A 20,148-nucleotide genomic window follows, 5' to 3' on the forward strand; every position below is an offset into this window, starting at 1 on the left:
ACAGAGCGCATCAGGTAATACGGGGAGACTGTTGGATCCTGACACTAAGCTAACAATATGTCTATGTGTGTTAGCTTAACTTACAGACATATAGTTAGCCTAACACTGACATTTGACATGGTAACAAAATGCTTGCTACACACGTAATGTTGGAAATATCGTAGATTACTGTCAGGATCCCACAGTTTCCCCCATTCGTCCTATAAAATAGGATCATGAGGGTGTTGTCAACATGCAACTGAGACAATTTCCAGAAGCAGAAGAAACGTTGCTGGCCCTTCTTACAAATCATCTCAGTATCACAATTGAGATGCAGCTTGTTATCAATTAAAAACCCCACGGTATTTGTAGTTGTCTATAGAGTCTGGTTATTGTTTTTTTTTCTATGTGATTATTCTTCATGTAAGGTGTCAATAGTGTAATACATTTTGTTACAATGTGTCATTCATCACCAAGTCCCATGTGTAGACCCACTGTACTCGTAGGAGCAGTAGTGTATTAAAAGTGATTTTTCTATATTTCGTTGGAGGATAAATGGGTTTTCTTGATTGTAGTGAAGGAACATCAGTGACTGAGAACTCATTACAGAAAATCTAACATTCAGCAGTTGTCTGAGGATTTCAGAAGTATTGAAACACTGCTACGTGTTAAGTGGCCATGACTACAGTACAGTGTCCACTAGAGGTGTGAATCTTCACTGATCTGCCCGATTCGATTACGATTATAATGTCAGCGATTCGACATCTCGATGCATCACGATGCGTCAAATACATTTTTCTATTAAAGCCATATAGGATATTTAATTCATAGCTTTTCAAGCTTCAAAAACAAAACATTCTGCAGTGCTCTAATACTAAATAAACTGGATACATAAAACAACAGCACTGAGCACATGGCACTTCCTGAATGTAGGGTATCGTGAACGCTCAGGTTCAGGCAAGGTCACAAAATAAATATCAGACGTCTTTAAAACAAACGTTTGTTTAACAAGAAATAAATGTATACATATTTGACAAAGATGTGATCCAACCACACGTCAAATTGCATAGACATCTATAGGATCTTCTGTTTTCTATCCCCCAAAAGGGCGGCTGTATATGCTTTAAATTACTGAACAAATATAGTGATTATAACAATAATGTGAAAGCATGTAAAATGTGTTCTGGTAAAAACTCAAAATACAATTATGAACCTGAAAAATGAGCATTATATGGATGTTTAGGTAGCTATGGCAGTGTGTGATTTTTGGCTGTCTCAGATAAACATTGTGAAATCTTTGGTTGTCAATCCAAGAAGGTGATCCTAGATCGCATTGTGAAACATGCCCACCAATGGCCAATATAGAGCTTTGGCTACACACCATATTCCAATGAAGTAAAAAAAAAAAAAAAGTGCCAACACTAAGTTATTTTCAAAACATGAAAGTGGCCTAAATGAATGAGGCAAGTGGGATTGGCATGATTGGGGATAAAAAAAAAAAAATTAAAAAAAATTGCTCCATTCATTCAATGGTTTTATTCCAATTCTGCCAAACATTTTGTGTCTACTGTCGTTTTATTATCATTCGTTGGTGCACTGGAGCACTGAAACGTTACAAATAGTTGTATACATTATCTAACAATAACTGACACTATGCTGCTATATATTAATACATAACTTGCTTAACGAACAATTAGGAAAGACCTTTACAATGTATAATGAGCACCAAAGTCTGGCAGCGGCCACGTAAAGTCGATCAGTAGCCCGATAAATGACTTCTAACTACACACAGAGTCTGACCTTTTCGTGCCCTAAACCTCCCATTTCCACCTCTAAGTGACAAATAATAGCAGCTGTGAAGCTCCTGGCAGTAAAAAGCCTACTGTATAACCATGAGGGCCAGCCAGCTAAAGAGCACTTTGAGTGGCTGCCAAAGGTGTTTGGCAAGTCAGCACTAAGGATGAACACTCAGCAGTTCAAATCCTTGCTCAGTATCCAGTGTAATATATTTGAGGAGGGATAAGGACGGTGTATTGGTGTGAACGGATGGACAGATACTGTTGATGGATGAATTGTTGAACAGACGGAAAAAAGGCTTGTGTCATCCATCGAAAGAATTGCAACGCGTAATCATTTCTTGTTTTACACATTTTATTCTGTTTTCTGCAAGTAGAAAGGTCAGATTTCACCAAAAAAGTTGTCTGACAAAGAGCTTGAAACCTGTCCAGCAACAGTCTTTTTTTCTACTCCAACTCGAAACAACAAAACGAAGGAAAATCATGGCATTTCATGGCTTCTCCATTCAACAAGCTATAATAAGCTACCGACATTAATGCGATACACAACAACCTAGAACTACAAGGGCACTCAGAGAGTGCAGACCTCAGCGGAGGCCTTGCCCTATCTCACAATGTTGAGGACTGCCTACGCAACTAACTCAACAAACGGAAATGATGTACGTGCTTATTTGCATAAAGAGCGGGGAAGTGAGATCCGATCACGCATTTGAAATAGAGATGGTCCGATACCATTTTTTTGCTTCCCGATACCGATTCTGATACCTGAACTTGCGCATCGGCCGTACTGAGTACCGATCTGATACCAGTGTGTCATATATTTTATTATGTTTTAACAAATGTATACTACTATCCCTGTATGGATTTGATATTTCTATCTTTGTTGTCGGTCTGGCTCAGGTTAAACTCTTTGTGAAACATGAACAAACACAAACAATGAATGCCCCAGAACTTTCCTTTATTATGCAGTTTGACAGTCAGTTATAACGGAAAAAGAACAGAAATAAACAACTTTAACGTAGATTTTCTTTAGGGCTTTATTACGTGGTATCGGATTGGTGCATATACTCCAGGACTTCCCGATACCAGCGTTTTAGGCGGTATCGGAGGCGATACCAATACTGGTATCGGTACATCTCTAATTTGAAACATGTTACTGCCAGCTGTGAACTAACTCTTTAGTAACTCTTTAATACAACATTATAATGTAGCACTGCTTGCTGATTCTACAACATGAGCCATCACAATATTCTCCACTATGCATATTTATTTATTACTCTGTCTCCCCTACTGTGCAATATGCCATATCTATTAATCCACACCTTATCTCATCTGTATATATATATTTTTTTAACCTATTTATTATAAGGGTGTTATGGATAGTGTACATATTACTATTATTACTTTTATTTTTTCTATTTCTTATACTACTTTTTGTATATTTTTCCTATGTCTATTTAATGTGTATTTGTCTTATTCTGATGTGTGTGAATTTTTTTTGAGCTGCTGTAACAAAGGAATTTCCCCGGTGTGGGATTAAAGCTATAGTGCGTAGTTTCTGTCTCCCCCATGAGGAATTCTAAGTAATGACAACAACACCGTAGTTGCATCCACATGACACAAGCCTTCCGTGATCGCGCACCACCCCAACCCCTCCTCCACAGTTACTTGTAACCAAGGAGGACACGGAGGGTTAAAAAAACATGGACTCTTCAGAAGAGGAAATTATCTTCACTCAATTTTCTGTGCGCGATGGACGCCGGACGACATTTTCTAAACACAGCCATACTGAGAAATACAGAGAGAGTTTTAGGGAGCTTATGGTCTATATTAGCTTTGTATCAACTCATTTGGCAATGGCTTGAATGTAACAGACGCTCATTAATATAAAGAAGTTACGCACTTAAGTTTTAATAAAGTCTATCTTATCTTAACGTACTTACGCCGCCTTCACACTGGCAGTTGAAATCAGCTCCGATACGGCTTCGAAATGACCGGAAGTCATTAATTTCCTATGGAGATTTGCAGACTGCATGCGAATGGATCCGAACTGGGTCCGAACGAGTGCGGTGCGAAAAAAATTCAGAAGAGAAGATTCAAAAGATTCAAAGTCAGTTGGTCATCTGGATGCGTTAAAAAAATTGAACTCTTGTGAAAGGCTACGGACGGTTCCTATCCGACAATTCCAGCATTGCTATGGTACTGATAAATAAACCTGCTAATGCTAATTAGTTAGCTAGCAACAGGCATCGAACTATTGACATTATACCGCTATATCACATTTAACCGACGTGACATGTCAACGTCCTGGGCAACTTTTCTCCACGCAGCAGCCTTTCTATTTATATCTGTATAAGAGAGGTCATAGAGAATCGTACATTCAGACACTTATCAGTCGCTCTAGTCTCTCCGCCATTTTTGTAAGTCGCTTCCGAAGCTTTTCAACGGTATAGTACGACGTCCGCTGGGGGCGTATTGCGTATTACGGAGCGGATTTCAACTGCCAGTGTGAAGGCAGCGTTAGCGCTGTCCACTTCTCGGATCACTCAGGGCGGATTTTAAAATCAGGTGGAAATGCCCCCATTCGGTTAGCTGTAGCTACTGTAGCACAACTACAACAAAAATGACAGTTGCTTGTCAGATGACATTGACGTTATTGCTTGGCCTTTAAAGTGTGCCTCAAATAGTATTCAAAGCAGCTTTTTTCCTTTGTCATAATTTTTGCTGTGTCCAAATTGCACACGTGGGCATAAGCAAACAGCTGATGGGCATTACACTCACCAACCACTCAATAGGCACTTATTCACACCTTTAAAGGTCATACACAGTTGGAAAGCATGTATCGGACACTCATCGCCCTGGAAATGTTACCAACATTTGTTGCAAAATGTATTCAGCATAACGGCAGCATTGAGTAGTTGAGCGCTGTCGATTTGTTTATTAATTTTTCCTCTGTCTCTCCTCCATCTGTGTACCCTTCTGTCTCTGCTTCCCACATACATCCAACACACATTCTGGCCGTATCCAATCACAATGGCCTTTTAGATAAGAGAGTCACGACGCCGAGCGCATGTGGATTTTACCTGCTCACAATAGACTTGGATCTCTCTCGAGCTACGTACAGTAACTGTTAAAAGTTTCCCTCACATTGAATTGCAATTGAATTGTCTTTCACACACACAAACATTCATCCCATATCTTTCTTCTCTCATGGGGCTGACACAAGTGTGGTGGGTTGATCCCTATTCACGGCCTCCTATGGCTCTTTCACATTGAGCTCCCACCCTGCCGCCCGCATGGTTTCTGACATCGTCTGAAGCCCAGCTGTGCTCGACTCAGCGGTGACAGAGTTTGACTCCATTATTGGAAATACTCTATGCCTTCGCTCCACAGAGAGGAGCCTGCTACACAGCAGCAACCCTCGAGCTGGTAGACATTTGGCTCTTAGCTCTAGATGAGAGCAACAGCATATCCCTTTTTATATTTGCTTTGTGTGTGCTTCTAGTGGTGGCAGAAGTATTCAGATCCTTTACTTAAGTAAAAATACTATTATGACACTGTTAAAAAAAATACACTGTTAAAAGTAAAAGTCCTGCATTGAAAATTGTACTTATGTAGAAGTATGTATGTGTAAGTATCATCAGGTTAATGTACTTAAAAGTATTAAAAGTACAAGTACTCAATGCAGAAAAATCCTCACATTTTAGAAACTGGAGACAATCCAAACTGTTCTGTCAATCAAAAGTGATTAATGGTCTAATCATTTCAGATGGACTTGTAGGCCGTTATATTGTTGGTTTGATCAGTTTGTAATAAAACATATTTTATAAACTACATTTGTTTTGTGTGCAATAATCTTAATTTGTAAAGTAACTAAAGCTGTCAGATGAATGTAGTGGAGGAAAAAGTACAATATTTCTCTCTGAATTGTAGCTGAGTAGAAGTAGAAAGTAGTATGAAAAGAAAAGACTCAAGTAAAGTACCTCAAATTTGTACTTAAGTACAGTACTTGAGTAAATGTACTTAGTCACTCCACCACTGCCCTCTTCACATGTAGTATCTGTATTCAAACATATTTAGATTGTATATTGATCTAGTTGAAGTAAGACTTAGGCGCTTTAAAGTACCTTATATTTCTGCCCTGTCAGTATCCATGGTATCAAACATGACACAACCACTGAAAGCAAAGCCCCATCAGCAGTTACAACGGAGCCAGCTATATGAGGCTTCATGTCCTTACAAGCGCACATGCCTGCTTTATGTCCTACACAGCATAAAACAGCTGACCTGCAGAGCTGCACTGTAGCTTTACAAAAGTCATCATCATGAGGCTTCATGTGTCATTTGAAGCCTGTGTAATCTAGAGATACAGTATACTGCAGGTCACATTTTTTCAGATGGCTAGATTACTTTTAAAAACTGGGTAATCTTATCACTAGTTAGAAAGGTTAGGTATAGCTGTTTTTTTGTCTACAATACGGATCGCCTTCGACTTCACATTTCACAGCATAAATGAATAAAAAATAGACTGCCCTGTTCACACACACAGTAGCATGCTCCCTGTTGCCTCTCACGATGCCTGAGGCTTTCAGATAAGCACGTAATCTACATACTCGGCTCTACTTTCTCCTATTTCCACCATACTGGGGGGGGGGGGGAGAGGAGACTACGCATGGCAGTTAGCATGATCGGTCCGTGCACAGTGAAGGCAATGAGTCCGTGTTACCTTATTTGAAATCTATGCATTTTACGTATCTGTGAATTCTGACAATGTGATAAACATAAATTTATATTATGCTTAAGTAAATTAAACCTCAATTAACAAAACTGGTTGAAAAAAGGAATATTAATATTCAAATTAATCAGCGGGAGTCAGGTACAGACCGGCGTTAAAACTGAGATTAGCTCTCATATTCAAGTTTATGTTCTGCTTGTTCAACGGTTGTTTGATTAATTACTCTTAAAACACATTTAGAGAGTGAATTGCTATTTTCATTGTCAATTCTTTTTATTTTGGTGCTGGTGATTTTCCTTTGGGGCTGGCTAAAACCTTTTTGGGAGCGCCAAAAATTCCTCTATGCAGGAAAAACCCTGCATTCAATTTTGGAGTGTACCTGAATCATGGGACACGTACACAAAATATTTTTCATTTTCGTCAAATGTGGCAAAGGACACATTCCTGTACACACTGTTAAAAGAACGTGGTCATATGTGGGCCAGACCTAGCCTAGATGGCAGCCAAACTTAGCCCCGCCCACAACATTTGAGGTCGGGAAGTTCGGTCTGGACTTGATCCGTTGTGGAGCAACTATGCTCGAACTAGAGTTGTTTGGACCAATCAAATTGTCAGGGCGGGCTTTATACGATGATGGACAGATGATCAACAGTAACGTAATCAACCACGTCACCAAAGAGCGCTTGGGTTGAATTTGTTTACAACAAAGATGGCTGCCATCGCATCTGTTATAGAAGATATCGACAGCGCATTCATTTTAAAACAGCAACAGAGAACCGCGATCACGTATGTATACACATTGCCACTACCGCCTGCCAACACGGAAACTGCCGCCTCTGCCTTTGCTCTGTCGAAGCCTGCCTTTGACTTGCAGCTTCTGTGACGTCTGTCTCCGTTGCTCCGATTGGTTGAAGGTCTATCCAATTGAGCGCAGAGGCATTTTCTTTCCTGTTTCGGTTGAAACACGCCCCATAATCACAGCCCAATGGAGCAGTATCAGACTCATATTCTGACTAGAATCTTTCGAATGTGGTCTGAGTGATGGGATCGCAATATGTCTTTAATGCGTCCGTGGTGCATTAGCACCTGTACTACAGCTGTCCACTTAGGACGGATGAAATGGTGTCAACGATAGACAGTACAGATAAATAGCTTGCCAGGACACATTAGCTGCTCGACATGCTTGGTCAGTAGGGAAAAAGAACAAAAACAAGACCATAAGAGTAAAGTCATACCAGAAATTGCGACGCTGGTGTGTTTAAGGTGATCCTCCAAAAAGGCATAAGGCACTCTCTCTGAAAAGAAAGTGTATAACAAGGTATCTACACTGTTAAATATCATGAATTTGTGATGTGTATTCCAGCATTGTGTTTACTACTTCTGTGGTGCATCCAGTGTTGTACAGTGTGCTTTTGTCAAACTTGTCTACATCTACTGCTGTTAGGTAATACATGTTCACTTTTTTTACATATCCAGTAGACACAGAGCTAGCTTTTGTCTATGTCTTCTTCCTGTTCATCTGACAAATAGTACGTCCAATGTCCAATTTTGTCTGACATTTAGTTTTTGGTTGATCAGAGTTTGCCTGCTGCTTGTGGAAACAAGGTGAATGAGAGTGGTGTTTGTATGAGCTAAAAGAGGCTTAAATGCTACATTGAGCTAACTGGAACTGCAGCGTTAGGTTCTTACTTTTTTTGTGTTGTCTTTTAATTAATTGTTGTAAGAAATATTGATTAGTGCAGCTTTAATACTATCAGAATGTAATCATAATAATCCCTGCTGAAACTGCTGTTTTGGCGATATTTCATGTTTTGATGACGCGTCCCTTGAAAAATGTTTGACTTTAGTTAGAATTATGGCCCAGCTTCATAGAGCAGAGAGGTGAGAAGGCAAATGGGTTTGGTTTCATTTTTCTTTCATGAGCTCTGAGACCATCCATTATTTATCTCTGAGGGACATCAGCTGAGTCAACATTTAGCCCTCTGGACATCATGCAATCAAGCAAAAACCGCAACTGAAGCACCATGGATCCCACCAACCCCCCGAAATTAAAAACGAAAAAGCCCTTTGCCAGTCATGTTCAGGGCTGCTGAAACATCAAGGGCCAGGAGTCTCTTACCATTTAATTGGGGCATCTTAGTGAACTACAGTAGATTTTCTATATCACTATTTTACCACGTATTTTGGAAATTTCTAATCCTCTTTAGTCTTCTAATAGTCTTTATCTGCGTATTCTTTTCTTATATGAAATCCCACCTTTCATATTCCCAGTGCTTGTACTTCAATGCAAGGTCATTGGTCTCATGAATTTGACATTTTATTACTTTTTCAATATTGTTTGGAATCGACAACACCTTAAATCCAATTTCAGTGGAGCATACAGACTAATACAGAACAGGTCAGCACTTTGCCGCTGCGGAGTGCTTTCGCTTAACCTTACTGGCTTCGTATTTGTATCTGACCCTGCTGTGTGTATGTCTGAAGCAGACTGCTAACACGGAGAGCACTGCCCAGGATCTTATAAAACACAGCAGAACAGCCCGTGTGTGACAGGTTCACCCTACAGCCTGAAGGCCGCACATACTGAGAGGCCATTACAGGAATCAAACCTACAATGTAGTGTAATTGCATTGAGTGTTTCTTTGTTTGCCTGGCATATGACTTGTTTATATCAGAATTATGTTTAGCCTAGAATTCAGATCACAGTTTATTTGTCCTTGACAGAAACCATTTTTTGAATTTCATTGTGAGGTGACAGACGGACTCCAAAACCTATTGTTATAAACTGTCACACCTGTGATGTTTCTGTTCAGTGTTAATAATGCCTGCCGGGAGAATGAGAGCAGGTGAGCCCCCCCCCCCCCAGTGCTGTCTGACGTAAACTAGTGTGACGTTTGTTGCTGCTAGAACTCTCCTTACAGCAAGCAGGTCATAAATTACTTTCCCCCCTCTCCACAGAACCCGTGAGACGTGATAAAAGATGAAGGAGGAGGACATGAGAAGTTGAGCACGAGCGGAGAGCTTCAATGTTGTCAAATCCACCGACTGATGTTGGTGAGGTTGAGAAGGCAGAATGTAGAAACAGAACTGTGAAAGACGAATGGGAAAAAAAAGGCCTTAATTCTTCAAAGACGATCGTCATCGCTCTAGTGGTTTCCCATCCGGCAGTAGCTACAGTGGGGAGAACAAGTATTTGATACACTGCCAATTTTGCAGGTTTTCCTACTTACAAAGCATGTATAGGTCTGTAATTTTTATCATAGGTACACTTAAACTGTGAGAGACGGAATCTAAAACAAAATCCAAAAAATCACATTGTATGATTTTTAAATGATTTATTTGCAATTTATTGCGTGACATAAGTATTTGATCACGTACCAACCAGTAAGAATTCCGGCTCTCACAGACCTGTTAGTTTTTCTTTAAGAAGCTCTCCTGTTCCCCACTCATTACCTGTATTAACTGCACCTGTTTGAACTTGTTACCTGTATAAAAGACACCTGTCCACACACTCAATCAAACAGACTCCAACCTCTCCACAATGGCCAAGACCAGAGAGCTGTGTAAGGACATCAGGGATAAAATTGTAGACCTGCACACGGCTGGGATGGGCTACAGGACAATAGGCAAGCAGCTTGGTGAGAAGGCAACAACTGTTGGCGCAATTATTAGAAAATGGAAGAAGTTCAAGATGACGGTCAATCTCCCTCGGTCGGGGGCTCCATGCAAGATTTCACCTTGTGGGGCATCAATGATCATGAGGAAGGTGAGGGATCAGCCCAGAACTACACGGCAGGACCTGGTCAATGACCTGAAGAGAGCTGGGACCACAGCTCTCTTCACAGTCCACAGTCCAGGACCATTAGTAAGACACTACGCCATCATGGATTAAAATCCTGCAGCTCACGCAAGGTCCCCCTCCTCAAGCCAGCGCATGTCCAGGCCCATCTGAAGTTTGCCAATGACCATCTGGATGATCCAGAGGAGGAATGGGAGAAGGTCATGTCGTCTGATGAGACAAAAATAGAGCTTTTTGGTCTAAACTCCACTCGCCGTGTTTGGAGGAAGAAGAAGGATGAGTACAACCCCAAGAACACCATCCCAACCATGAAGCATGGAGGTGGAAACATCGTTCTTTGGGATGCTTTTCTGCAAAGGTGACAGGACGACTGCACCATATTGAGGGGAGGATGGATGGGGCCATGTATCGCGAGATCTTGGCCAACAACCTCCTTCCCTCAGTAAGATCATTGAAGATGGGTCGTGGCTGGGTCTTCCAGCATGACAACAACCCGAAACACACAGCCAGGGCAACTAAGGAGTGGCTCCGTAAGAAGCATCTCAAGGTCATGGAGTGGCCTAGCCAGTCTCCTGACCTGAACCCAATAGAAAATCTTTGGAGGGAGCTGAAAGTCCGTATTGCCCAGCGACAGCCCCGAAACCTGAAGGATCTGGAGAAGCTCTGTATGGAGGAGTGGGCCAAAATCCCTGCTGCAGTGTGTGTAAACCTGGTCAAGAACTACAGGAAATGTATGATCTCTGTAATTGCAAATAAAGGTTTCTGTACCAAATATGAAGTTCTGCTTTTCTGATGTATCAAATACTTATGCAATAAAATGCAAATTAATTACTTAAAAATCATACAATGTGATTTTCTTGATATATGTTTTAGATTCCGTCACTCACAGTTGAAGAGTACCTATGATAAAAATTACAGACTTCTCCATGCTTTGTAAGTAGGAAAACCTGCAAAATCGGCAGTGTATCAAATACTTGTTCTCCCCACTGTATATGTACAGGATACTCCTGTGTAAAGTGCCGTCCAAACCACAAACGATAACTATAAAGATAACTATAACTATAATGATGTGAGCCTCCACACTGCTGAGCGATAACGTTCTGCAAACAGTGACGTCAAGCACGTACTGCATGCTCCAGCTGATTATAATATATTCAACAGACGTTGCAACCTACGATTACAGGAATGTCTGTAGTAATATCCCACATTTTAGGAGCTAAAAAAGTCTGACCGGCGGTCCCCGGGGCACAGACACCGCTGCCTTCTCCAGGAAACAGCAGGCGCACAGCGGTGCAGAGAGCCGGGGATGAGAGCGGGCGGGCGGTGTCAGATCTGAGCAGAGGAGCATCGGAACAAAAACACGACAGTATGTTAACCACATCTAAAAACACAAGATTCACTCTCTGTTGTTTCTGTGACGTGATAAATACTTTTAAAGCATTGGGAATGGCTAAAGGATTGCCCCAAGTGGAAAAGTCACACCACTAACAACCTGTGTAAAACAAATCTCCGCAGTGTCTCTCTCCGCCGTGCCATGTTGTTAACTCAGATGGATTTTGATTGGCTGTCAGTGTTTCTATTGTTCATCAAATTGCTTTGAAAGTGATCCCAACGGTATCGTTCTCCGGCTGTCGTTATAGTTGTGGTGTGGACTCCACCATCCACTTGAGTTAGAACGATTTTTAAAACTATAGATTTATAGTTATTGTTAATAGTTGGTATGGACAGCCCTTAATACTTATCCGATAGGATAGGAATAGGCCGAATGCAAGCAAGTAAAAAAAAGATTAATTGTTAAAGATAATTAAATGGTCAAAGCAGGAACAACAGTGACAAATCGGACGTGGAGAGGTGAGAAACGTGTTTAAATTATGGATAATCCTCATAAAAGGTGCTTTAAGCGATGTGGGGTGACATCACTTCTTGTTGACGTTGGAAGTATTGTCAAACAAAACGGAGGCTAGTTCGCCCCTCCCTCCTACTCATCCCGTCCCCTTAGAGCACCTTTAAGCTTGTAGAAACTTGGGAAAAGTTGAGAGTGAACATGTAAACTCCCCACGAATGATCCACTTACTCACTGGACCAATTTGTGTGATTTTAATAAGGCTTTAACCACAATAAGGAGATATATTCCTTCCTTCAATGAGTGGTTTCTGAGATATTAAGTGTAACACATGAGGAAACCAACACTAAGTGGGGAGTCGCGTCTTTCCTTATTCATCCAAACATGTCAGTTGGGCGACAAAAACAAACACCATTAACCAAAATGAACCAAAAACAGACAAAAACAGGAAATAGCTAATGGAAAATGTGGCCAAAAAAAAAAGGTATGTAAATGATCACGTATTTTGCAATATAAGGTGGTATTCAAATAATGGAAAAGTCTCATACAATCGTCATGTCTATGATGAAGAAATCAAAAGGGGTCCCTAATGAAGGACAGGTTGAAAAACATTAATGGGGGAACATGTGTTGTACTATGATGAAGATATTCTGTGTTCGACAGAATAGAGTGCCTCTACTTTGAGGGCTTTTTGGTGCAAAGGACTATCAATAAAACCCAACTCAATTTCCTATAGAGGTTTCAAATTACAGTAAAAGCCTACAAGGAAAGTGAGGAATTCTGTCCTTTGAGCCTGTGGAAGGCTTTTAATGTGAAACACATTTTGCAGAAAGTGTTACGTTTCACTGACTGTGGCTTAATACCGAATGCAAAAACGGCAAAGTAGACGCAAATGTAATGAGTGAATGAGTGAAAACAATACTTGACTAACTGGTGAGAATTGCATGACTCTACTGGAGTTAATGCTGTAAAAAATGTAACTAAAGCCCTATTCACACAGGATGAGTACTACCTGGTGACCTCTAGTCATTTGTACTAATCACGGAGGTTGTCTGTGATCTTAATCCTGTGCGAATCGGCCATGTCTGTAATTTATAAAGTAAAAATTCCCCCGCTAATGACCTACCATATTTCACCGAACACGGAGGTTCTTCTTTTAATGGCCAACCTAGTCTGGACCACTGCCAGACCAGAGACCTCCGTCCCCGAGTCGACACGCACCCCGCTGCTTTGTACTAGGGCTGACGGTGATGCTGTGTGGGTGCCGCTGCGGCCGTCAGGCCTCTAGTAACCTCTACCGGGCCTGACCCAAAAAGATAAGGAACCCCGACCCAAGTGCGGTGCGGCAGCCTCGCCCTGGCCGTCCTCCACGCACCTCCAGGTAGCCAACTCTGGGGTACATATGTCAGTAAATTCAAGTAGAGGAAGGCTTTACTTATCCCGTGCAAATGCGCCACACGGGGTCCACAGATGATACTAATCCTGTGCGAATAGGGCTTCATACTGTATTTATCAAGGTAATGGATAAAAAAAAAAAAAGGTGTTGAGTTTGCATCAACCGCAAACAATAGCAAATACAAATGGGCAGATACAAAAGCAGGCAGGCTTCTTATTAAAATATGATACATAATACATAATAAGATACACATATAAAAACGGGAACATTTGAAATAAAGGGCCGTCCGGTAATAAAAGCCTGTTTTTAAAAAATGGCTGTGCTATAGTAGGCTTTTATTTGAGGATTTACAGCACCAGAGTAGACATATTCTCTCCAAAGTAGAGCACATGAAACATAAGTTTGAACAGGAAAGTAAAAGTGCATCAGTGTGAGTCCAAAGAACCACATACACAGAAAACAGCTCTTGAGGACGAAAAAGGACAGGAGAGGCACACACTGTCTCGACACAAAGACAAAATCTAATTAAAGTCTAGTGGAAGGTACAGATGTGCAGGTGTTTTGTGTGCATGTGTTCCTGTGTGTTCGTGTTCCTGTGTGTGTGTGTGTGTGTGTGTGTGTGTGTGTGTGTGTGTGTGTGTGTGTGTGTGTGTATGGATGTACTCAAACTGTCTGGCTGTCTGTGGCAAACTGAAATCACAGTTTGATGATGAAGAGAAACGATTACTCAAGGTGCTTTCCAAAAAGATGGTTTATTTTTCTGCTGAGATATGACAGTCTGCTATTTAAGTTACTCGCTACTTCTAAAACCTCCTCAACCGACTTATTTTATGGGTGTCGTTTTATTCTCCCCCGCACGAAAGGGTGGAAAAAAAGGAAAAGCCACCCCCGATGGTTCTGTGAAACGACTGAAAGTTAGGATATGACATCCGTATTGAGCGCTAATATCACTCAGTGTGTGCCTAAAAGCGAGTGTTGCGCTCAGCCGCATGGCACCCCCGGAGGTTTACCGAAGAAATGTGGAGCTTTAAATCTGCCAAATTACTGCCGCATTGGCTGTAAGGGGGGGAAAACAAAGGCAGAAAATCATACCTGCAGAATGGAAAACAACAGAGAGAGGGCTGACAATACGGAGGATAGAGTAGGACAGACAGATAGACAGACATGAGGAAAACAGAATAATGATATCTCTAGACTGCACCCTACTGAGACAGAGAGACAGTAAGAGGGAAAGAGTTGCAACAGAGAATTCTTTTCCTTCCATTTATTTAGGATGGAGGTGGAGTTCCACTTACTTCTCGATGAGGTCTAACGTCACCCCTGGCACCAACTTGGCACTCTTCTGCATACAAAACCTGTGCAAAAACAAAGACAAGGCAAAGCTGCTGATAAGCGTTGGAAAGAAAACAAGAGGAGCTCACAGACTAGACAAAGCAATAAAAACGTTTGGCCTCTACAGTACAGATTTTACGACCTGCGAGAGAGACAATTGACGGATAAAACACTCAAATGAAAAATGAGAGCTTCAGAAGATTACAACCACTGAGCACTTTGATAAGTGTATTTTGGCTGAGTTACAGTCAAAGGGAGCGGGGAGGGGGGGCAGCATGGAACACAGAGTCACAGCAGGTTGCCGTTCAGAGTCTCGACAGACACACAGCCCGGCACTGCAGCTTACTGCGAGTCATCACACACCTGGAGGAGAGCGTTTTTTAATATTATATATATATATATTTTAGGGCTGTCAAAATAACGTGTTAGTTTCGATTAACTAATCTGAGAACAAATAACGCGTTAAAAAAAAATAACGCAGATTAATCCATTCCATTTTGACATTTGACCCGGAGCCGTTCTAGCCACCATTGGACTGTAAAATGAAGGAGGGAGACGAGAATATTCTGCCTGGATTATTAATTGGAACATTTACTTGTAAAAATCTTCTTCCTGCCAACCCTGGCTACCGAAATCTGGTGCCACTGATATGTCTGCGCTTCTCTCTGATGCTCTGAAACACAAACACCGCTGCACGTGACGCTAGTTAACACTATACTCGACAGCAGCTAACGTTAGCCTACCGCTAGCTAGTAGCTGGATTAAAAACGGTTAAAATGCTGACAGCTAACGCTAAACGGTGTAAAGTTTGACTGTGTTTTACTGTAGAGGATTCAACACCAGCATGTAACAATCTGCAGCTGCCGTCGGAGAAACAACAAAGACGGTGCATTCAATGAAACTGGTAAACTACAGCCTCGTGGTGCATTTGAAGTTATTGTAAATGTCCTTTTCCCATCTGATGGTTCAACAGCAATTTACTACTGAAATTAGTTATTGTTATACATTATTATTAAATCATTTCATTTTGACCATATGGCCTTAGCAATAAACAAGCCGTTCTTTAATGGCACCAACTGTTGTTTAGTACCCTTTTTTTTCTTTTCTTTTTTTACTTTCTTAAAAAGTATCGGTTCAGGCACCGTTAATTATGTATGTGATTAATTTTGATTAATTAATCACAGAGTATGTAATTAATTAGATTACATTTTTTAATCGATTGACAGCCCTAATATATATACATACATACTTTTAGCCAATTTAATAAAAAATATTAAGTTTATTTTTAAGACGTGGATACTTCACACACATCTTCAACCCGGCAGCACAGAAAATCTATGCAATCCCCACAGTTGATTAGTGGGTTACACTTTACTTGAAGGTATCTACATAAGAGTGACATGACACTGTCATGAACGTGTCAAACATTATAAACAAGTCATAAACATTTATGAACTAACGCTTCTTTTAGTAAGTCTCTTTTTGTCATGACAAGTTATGGTTAGGGTTCATGTGACATGACTGTCATGTCACTCTTATGTAGATACCTTCAAGTAAAGTGTGACCCCAAAATCTAATCGGTTCATCCTTGAGTCCAAGTGGAGGTTTTGTGCCAAATTTGAAGAAAGTTCCTCAAGGCGTTCCTGAGATATCGTGTTCACAAGAATGGGATGGACGGACATCCTAACACCATACTGAACTAGAAGGGCACTCAGAGAGCGCAGACCTCTGCCAAGTCATGCCCTATCTCACAATGTTATAGCAGTGTGAATTTGCCCATTCAGGAACTTTTCCAATTACCAACCACATAGCAGCACAAACTCTTCACCCATCAATGTTAACGAAAGTGAACAGTAATTTGTCTGTCCGCCCCGTGATTCGGATCCGCTCCAAAACTGCTCTAATGCTGCAGTCTGCTAACTTGTTGCTCTCTCTACCAATACAAGCCGGTCCGTTTTAGGCTACGAACCGGCATGCAGGCTGAAATTTAACCGTGCCGTTTTATCAGGATAAAGCTATAAACAGAAGGAAACTCCGTTAGCTGCTAGGCTAATGTGCAATGGTAAACACTGCAGCTGTAACATTAATGTGTCTACCTCAGCGGAGAGAACGGAGAAATGTATTTGCCTTTCCTAAGGTAGGAAAGGCAAAGACATTTCTCCGATACAAGACATTACACAGGTACTCTCGCATATAGGCCTAATAGTCAACACGAATGGAATGGTATTATGTGTCAAGGAACATTGCGCTCCTCAGCTCGTGAAAGGTCAGATTTGCTCCATCTTTTGTTGATAAGTTGTTTAGAAAACCTTGAATCCATGTCATTAGAATCATTGAATCCATGTCATTAGAATCAATGAATCCATGTCATTAGAATCAATGAATCCATGTCATTAGACATAACGTGCACACGTGCAGGCCAATGTTTTTTTGCAGTGATAACGGTGACAAGCTCAGACCCGCAGTAGGCGTCACGTGACTACATGACTGCGGTATTGCGGTAATGCAGTAACCGTCCCAGCCCTAGCCATGACTATAACTTCTGAAATAGTTCTGATTGTAGGAACTAGGCAAATCAATCTGACGTTAATTGGACAAAAATATCAAACTAGTTAAACGAGGAGTTAATAGAATTAAACTTGTTGAAATGTCACAGTGCAAGAAAGAAATCACAAGTCAAAGCTACTCTGTCTATTGACCCTTGTCCTAAAGCTTCCTCATGCCGCCTGTCATGTTTGGTTCTAAAGTTATTAGTGATTCACTTTTCTCCACAAACAATTGAAGCCTCCAAAATGCCTGGAAAAGAATTGGAATAAAGTTTCAAAAGGATAGAAGGCTGATGCATGGGATTGAACAACTGATCCACTCCGACTGTGACGAAATCTATGGCACTCGCATCCAAAGGTTCTCCCTGATGCTGGAGAATAATGAGATCCCACATGACACCAGAGTGACTTACTGATTTTTTTAAAAGAACAGCACGGGCCGTGAGTGTGCCCCGCACTCCAGGAACAAAGAGAAGGAAGGATGTAGGCTGGGCAAGTTGGTCTAAAGTCTTAATGATCAGAAACTTTTCCAATGAAAGCCATGATGGGCAATATCTGCATTGGTATGTGCCAGCCTTTTGCTGTGTGCCAGTTATATATAATTGTTTCCCCCAATACATCACAATCCAAGATTGTTTACTTTTGAATTTCATTTGGACCACAGATTACATATTTTGTTTATGTTTTCGCCTGTGAACTACTTCAAAAGGGATATAGGGAATTCCCCAACATAAGCAGGGATGATTAACTAAAAATGGAGTCTGGGAGAAAACAGACAGACGTGCCAAAGTAAACAGAGCACAGACCAAGCAGGAGGTTACATCAGTGAGTGTGTGTGTCCCTCAGGCATGGAGGATAGGAGAAAGGGAGCGATGAGAAAGGGAAGAGAAGGAGAGGAAAAGAGATGAGCATTTGGTCACACCTGTATCCATAGTCATTCTATCTCAGAAAAAGCCACGTTTGTGCTCTCAAATTACATCAAAAATCAATCAAAAACGACTACAGACAGCACTGCGACTACAGAAAGTGATTCTAGTTTCTATTCTAGAGTGTTTATAATCATAGTATATGAACATGAACCCTAAATGAATTCGCCCTGGCTTGTTTATTTTTCCTAATGCCAGAACTATGCATCAACCACAGAATGTGGTTATGCCTACTGCTTAGCATTGAGACAAAGGGACAAAAAGTAAATAATTACAATGGAAAACTGGTGTTGTCCAGTGTGTGCTACTGCTGTAAAGCTCAGTTCAGACCAGATTTGCAGCGAGACGACTTGAAACTTCAATTCAATTTATTTATAGTATCAAATCACAACAAGAGTTATCTCGACTTTACAGATAGAGTAGGTCTAGACCACACTCTGTAATTTACAAAGCCCCAACTATTACAGTGATTGCCTCAAGAGCAAGCAGTAGCTATTTCGACAGTGCCAAGGAAAAACTCCCTTTTAGGAAGAAACCTCGGACAGACCCAGACTCTTGGTAGGCGGTGTCTGACGGCGCCGGTTGGGGGTGTGATGAACAGTGGCAATAATAGTCATAATAAAGATAGTGGAACAGTGACCACAATGGTAGTCGTAGTAGTTCATGTCATAGTAGGGCACAGCAGGGCGTTATGGGGTGTAGCGTGGCACAGCAGAGCATGGGTGGACGCGGCAGGAAGCAGCAGGATGCAGCCGGACACTGCAGGGAATCGCAGAGCGTAGCTTGGTGTAGTAGGTCCACAGCGACAGCTGCACCCAAGACCTAGGTCTTGGTGCCACCCTATTCCAAAGCCATATTCTGGGTGGAGACGAAACATAAGGACTCCGGGGAGTAAACTCCCCAGAGCCAGGTTAGTAACAAGCATTTCTGGGACTATGATGGACACAAAAGGAAACAAGTGAAAGAGAGAGCAGCGCATTGTGTCCTTGGGAGGAAGGAACTTCCCCAGCAGTCTAGAGTTATAATAGCATAACTAAGAGAGCTGTAACGGGCTGTACTCGCCTGCCTCCCTCTACTCTCACTATATTATTGTTTATATGATAGATAAATCTGATGACAATGAAGAGAAGCAGGTGGGCTGGGTTAGGTGGACGCTGCAACTCCTCATTCCCTAACTTGACGACTATGAAGAGAAGCAGGTGGGCCGGGTTAGGCGGACGCTGCAATTCCTCACTCCCTAACTATAAGCTTTATCAAAGAGGATGGTTTTCAATTTATTCTTAAATGTGGTGACAGTGTCTGCCCCCCGAACCCAAATTGGGAGCTGGTTCCACAGGAGAGGAGCCTGGTAGCTGAAGGCTTTGGCTCCCATTCTACTTTTAGAGACTCCAAGAACCACAAGGAGCTCTGAGTTCTGGGAGTGCAGTGCTCTAGTGGGACAATAAGGTACTAAGAGCTCCTCAAGATATGATGGTGCTTGACAATTTAGAGCTTTGTAGGTCAGGAGAAGGATTTTAAATTCAATCCTGAATTTTACAGGAAGCCAATGCAAAGAAGCTAATACAGGAGAAATATGATCTCTTTTCTTAGTTCTTGTCAGAACACGTGCTGCAGCATTCTGGATCAGCTGGAGAGACTTATTTGAGCAACCTGATAGTAAAGAATTACAGTAGTCCAGCCTGGAAGTAACAAATGCATGGACTAATTTTTCAGCATCGTTTTGAGATAGGATGTTCCTGATTTTGGCAATGTTACGATTGTTACGAGATTTCTGGCAGTAGTGCTGGAGGCCAGGG

The 20,148-nt window shown here is 41.4% G+C and overlaps 1 protein-coding gene across 4 annotated transcripts in view; it reads right to left on the minus strand.

Moving 5' to 3' along the window:
• Nucleotides 1-20,148, minus strand: part of rptor (regulatory associated protein of MTOR, complex 1) — a 231,411-nt gene that overhangs the window by 97,379 nt on the left and 113,884 nt on the right. For all 4 annotated transcript variants that reach the window (XM_078265674.1, XM_078265658.1, XM_078265666.1 and 1 more), the window contains exon 8: nt 14,844-14,903. In XM_078265674.1, coding sequence (XP_078121800.1) covers nt 14,844-14,903 — 60 coding nt within the window. The remainder of the gene's footprint in view (nt 1-14,843; nt 14,904-20,148) is intronic.

The sequence above is a fragment of the Sander vitreus genome, chromosome 2, assembly GCF_031162955.1.
Source record: "Sander vitreus isolate 19-12246 chromosome 2, sanVit1, whole genome shotgun sequence".
Classification (NCBI taxonomy): domain Eukaryota; kingdom Metazoa; phylum Chordata; class Actinopteri; order Perciformes; family Percidae; genus Sander; species Sander vitreus.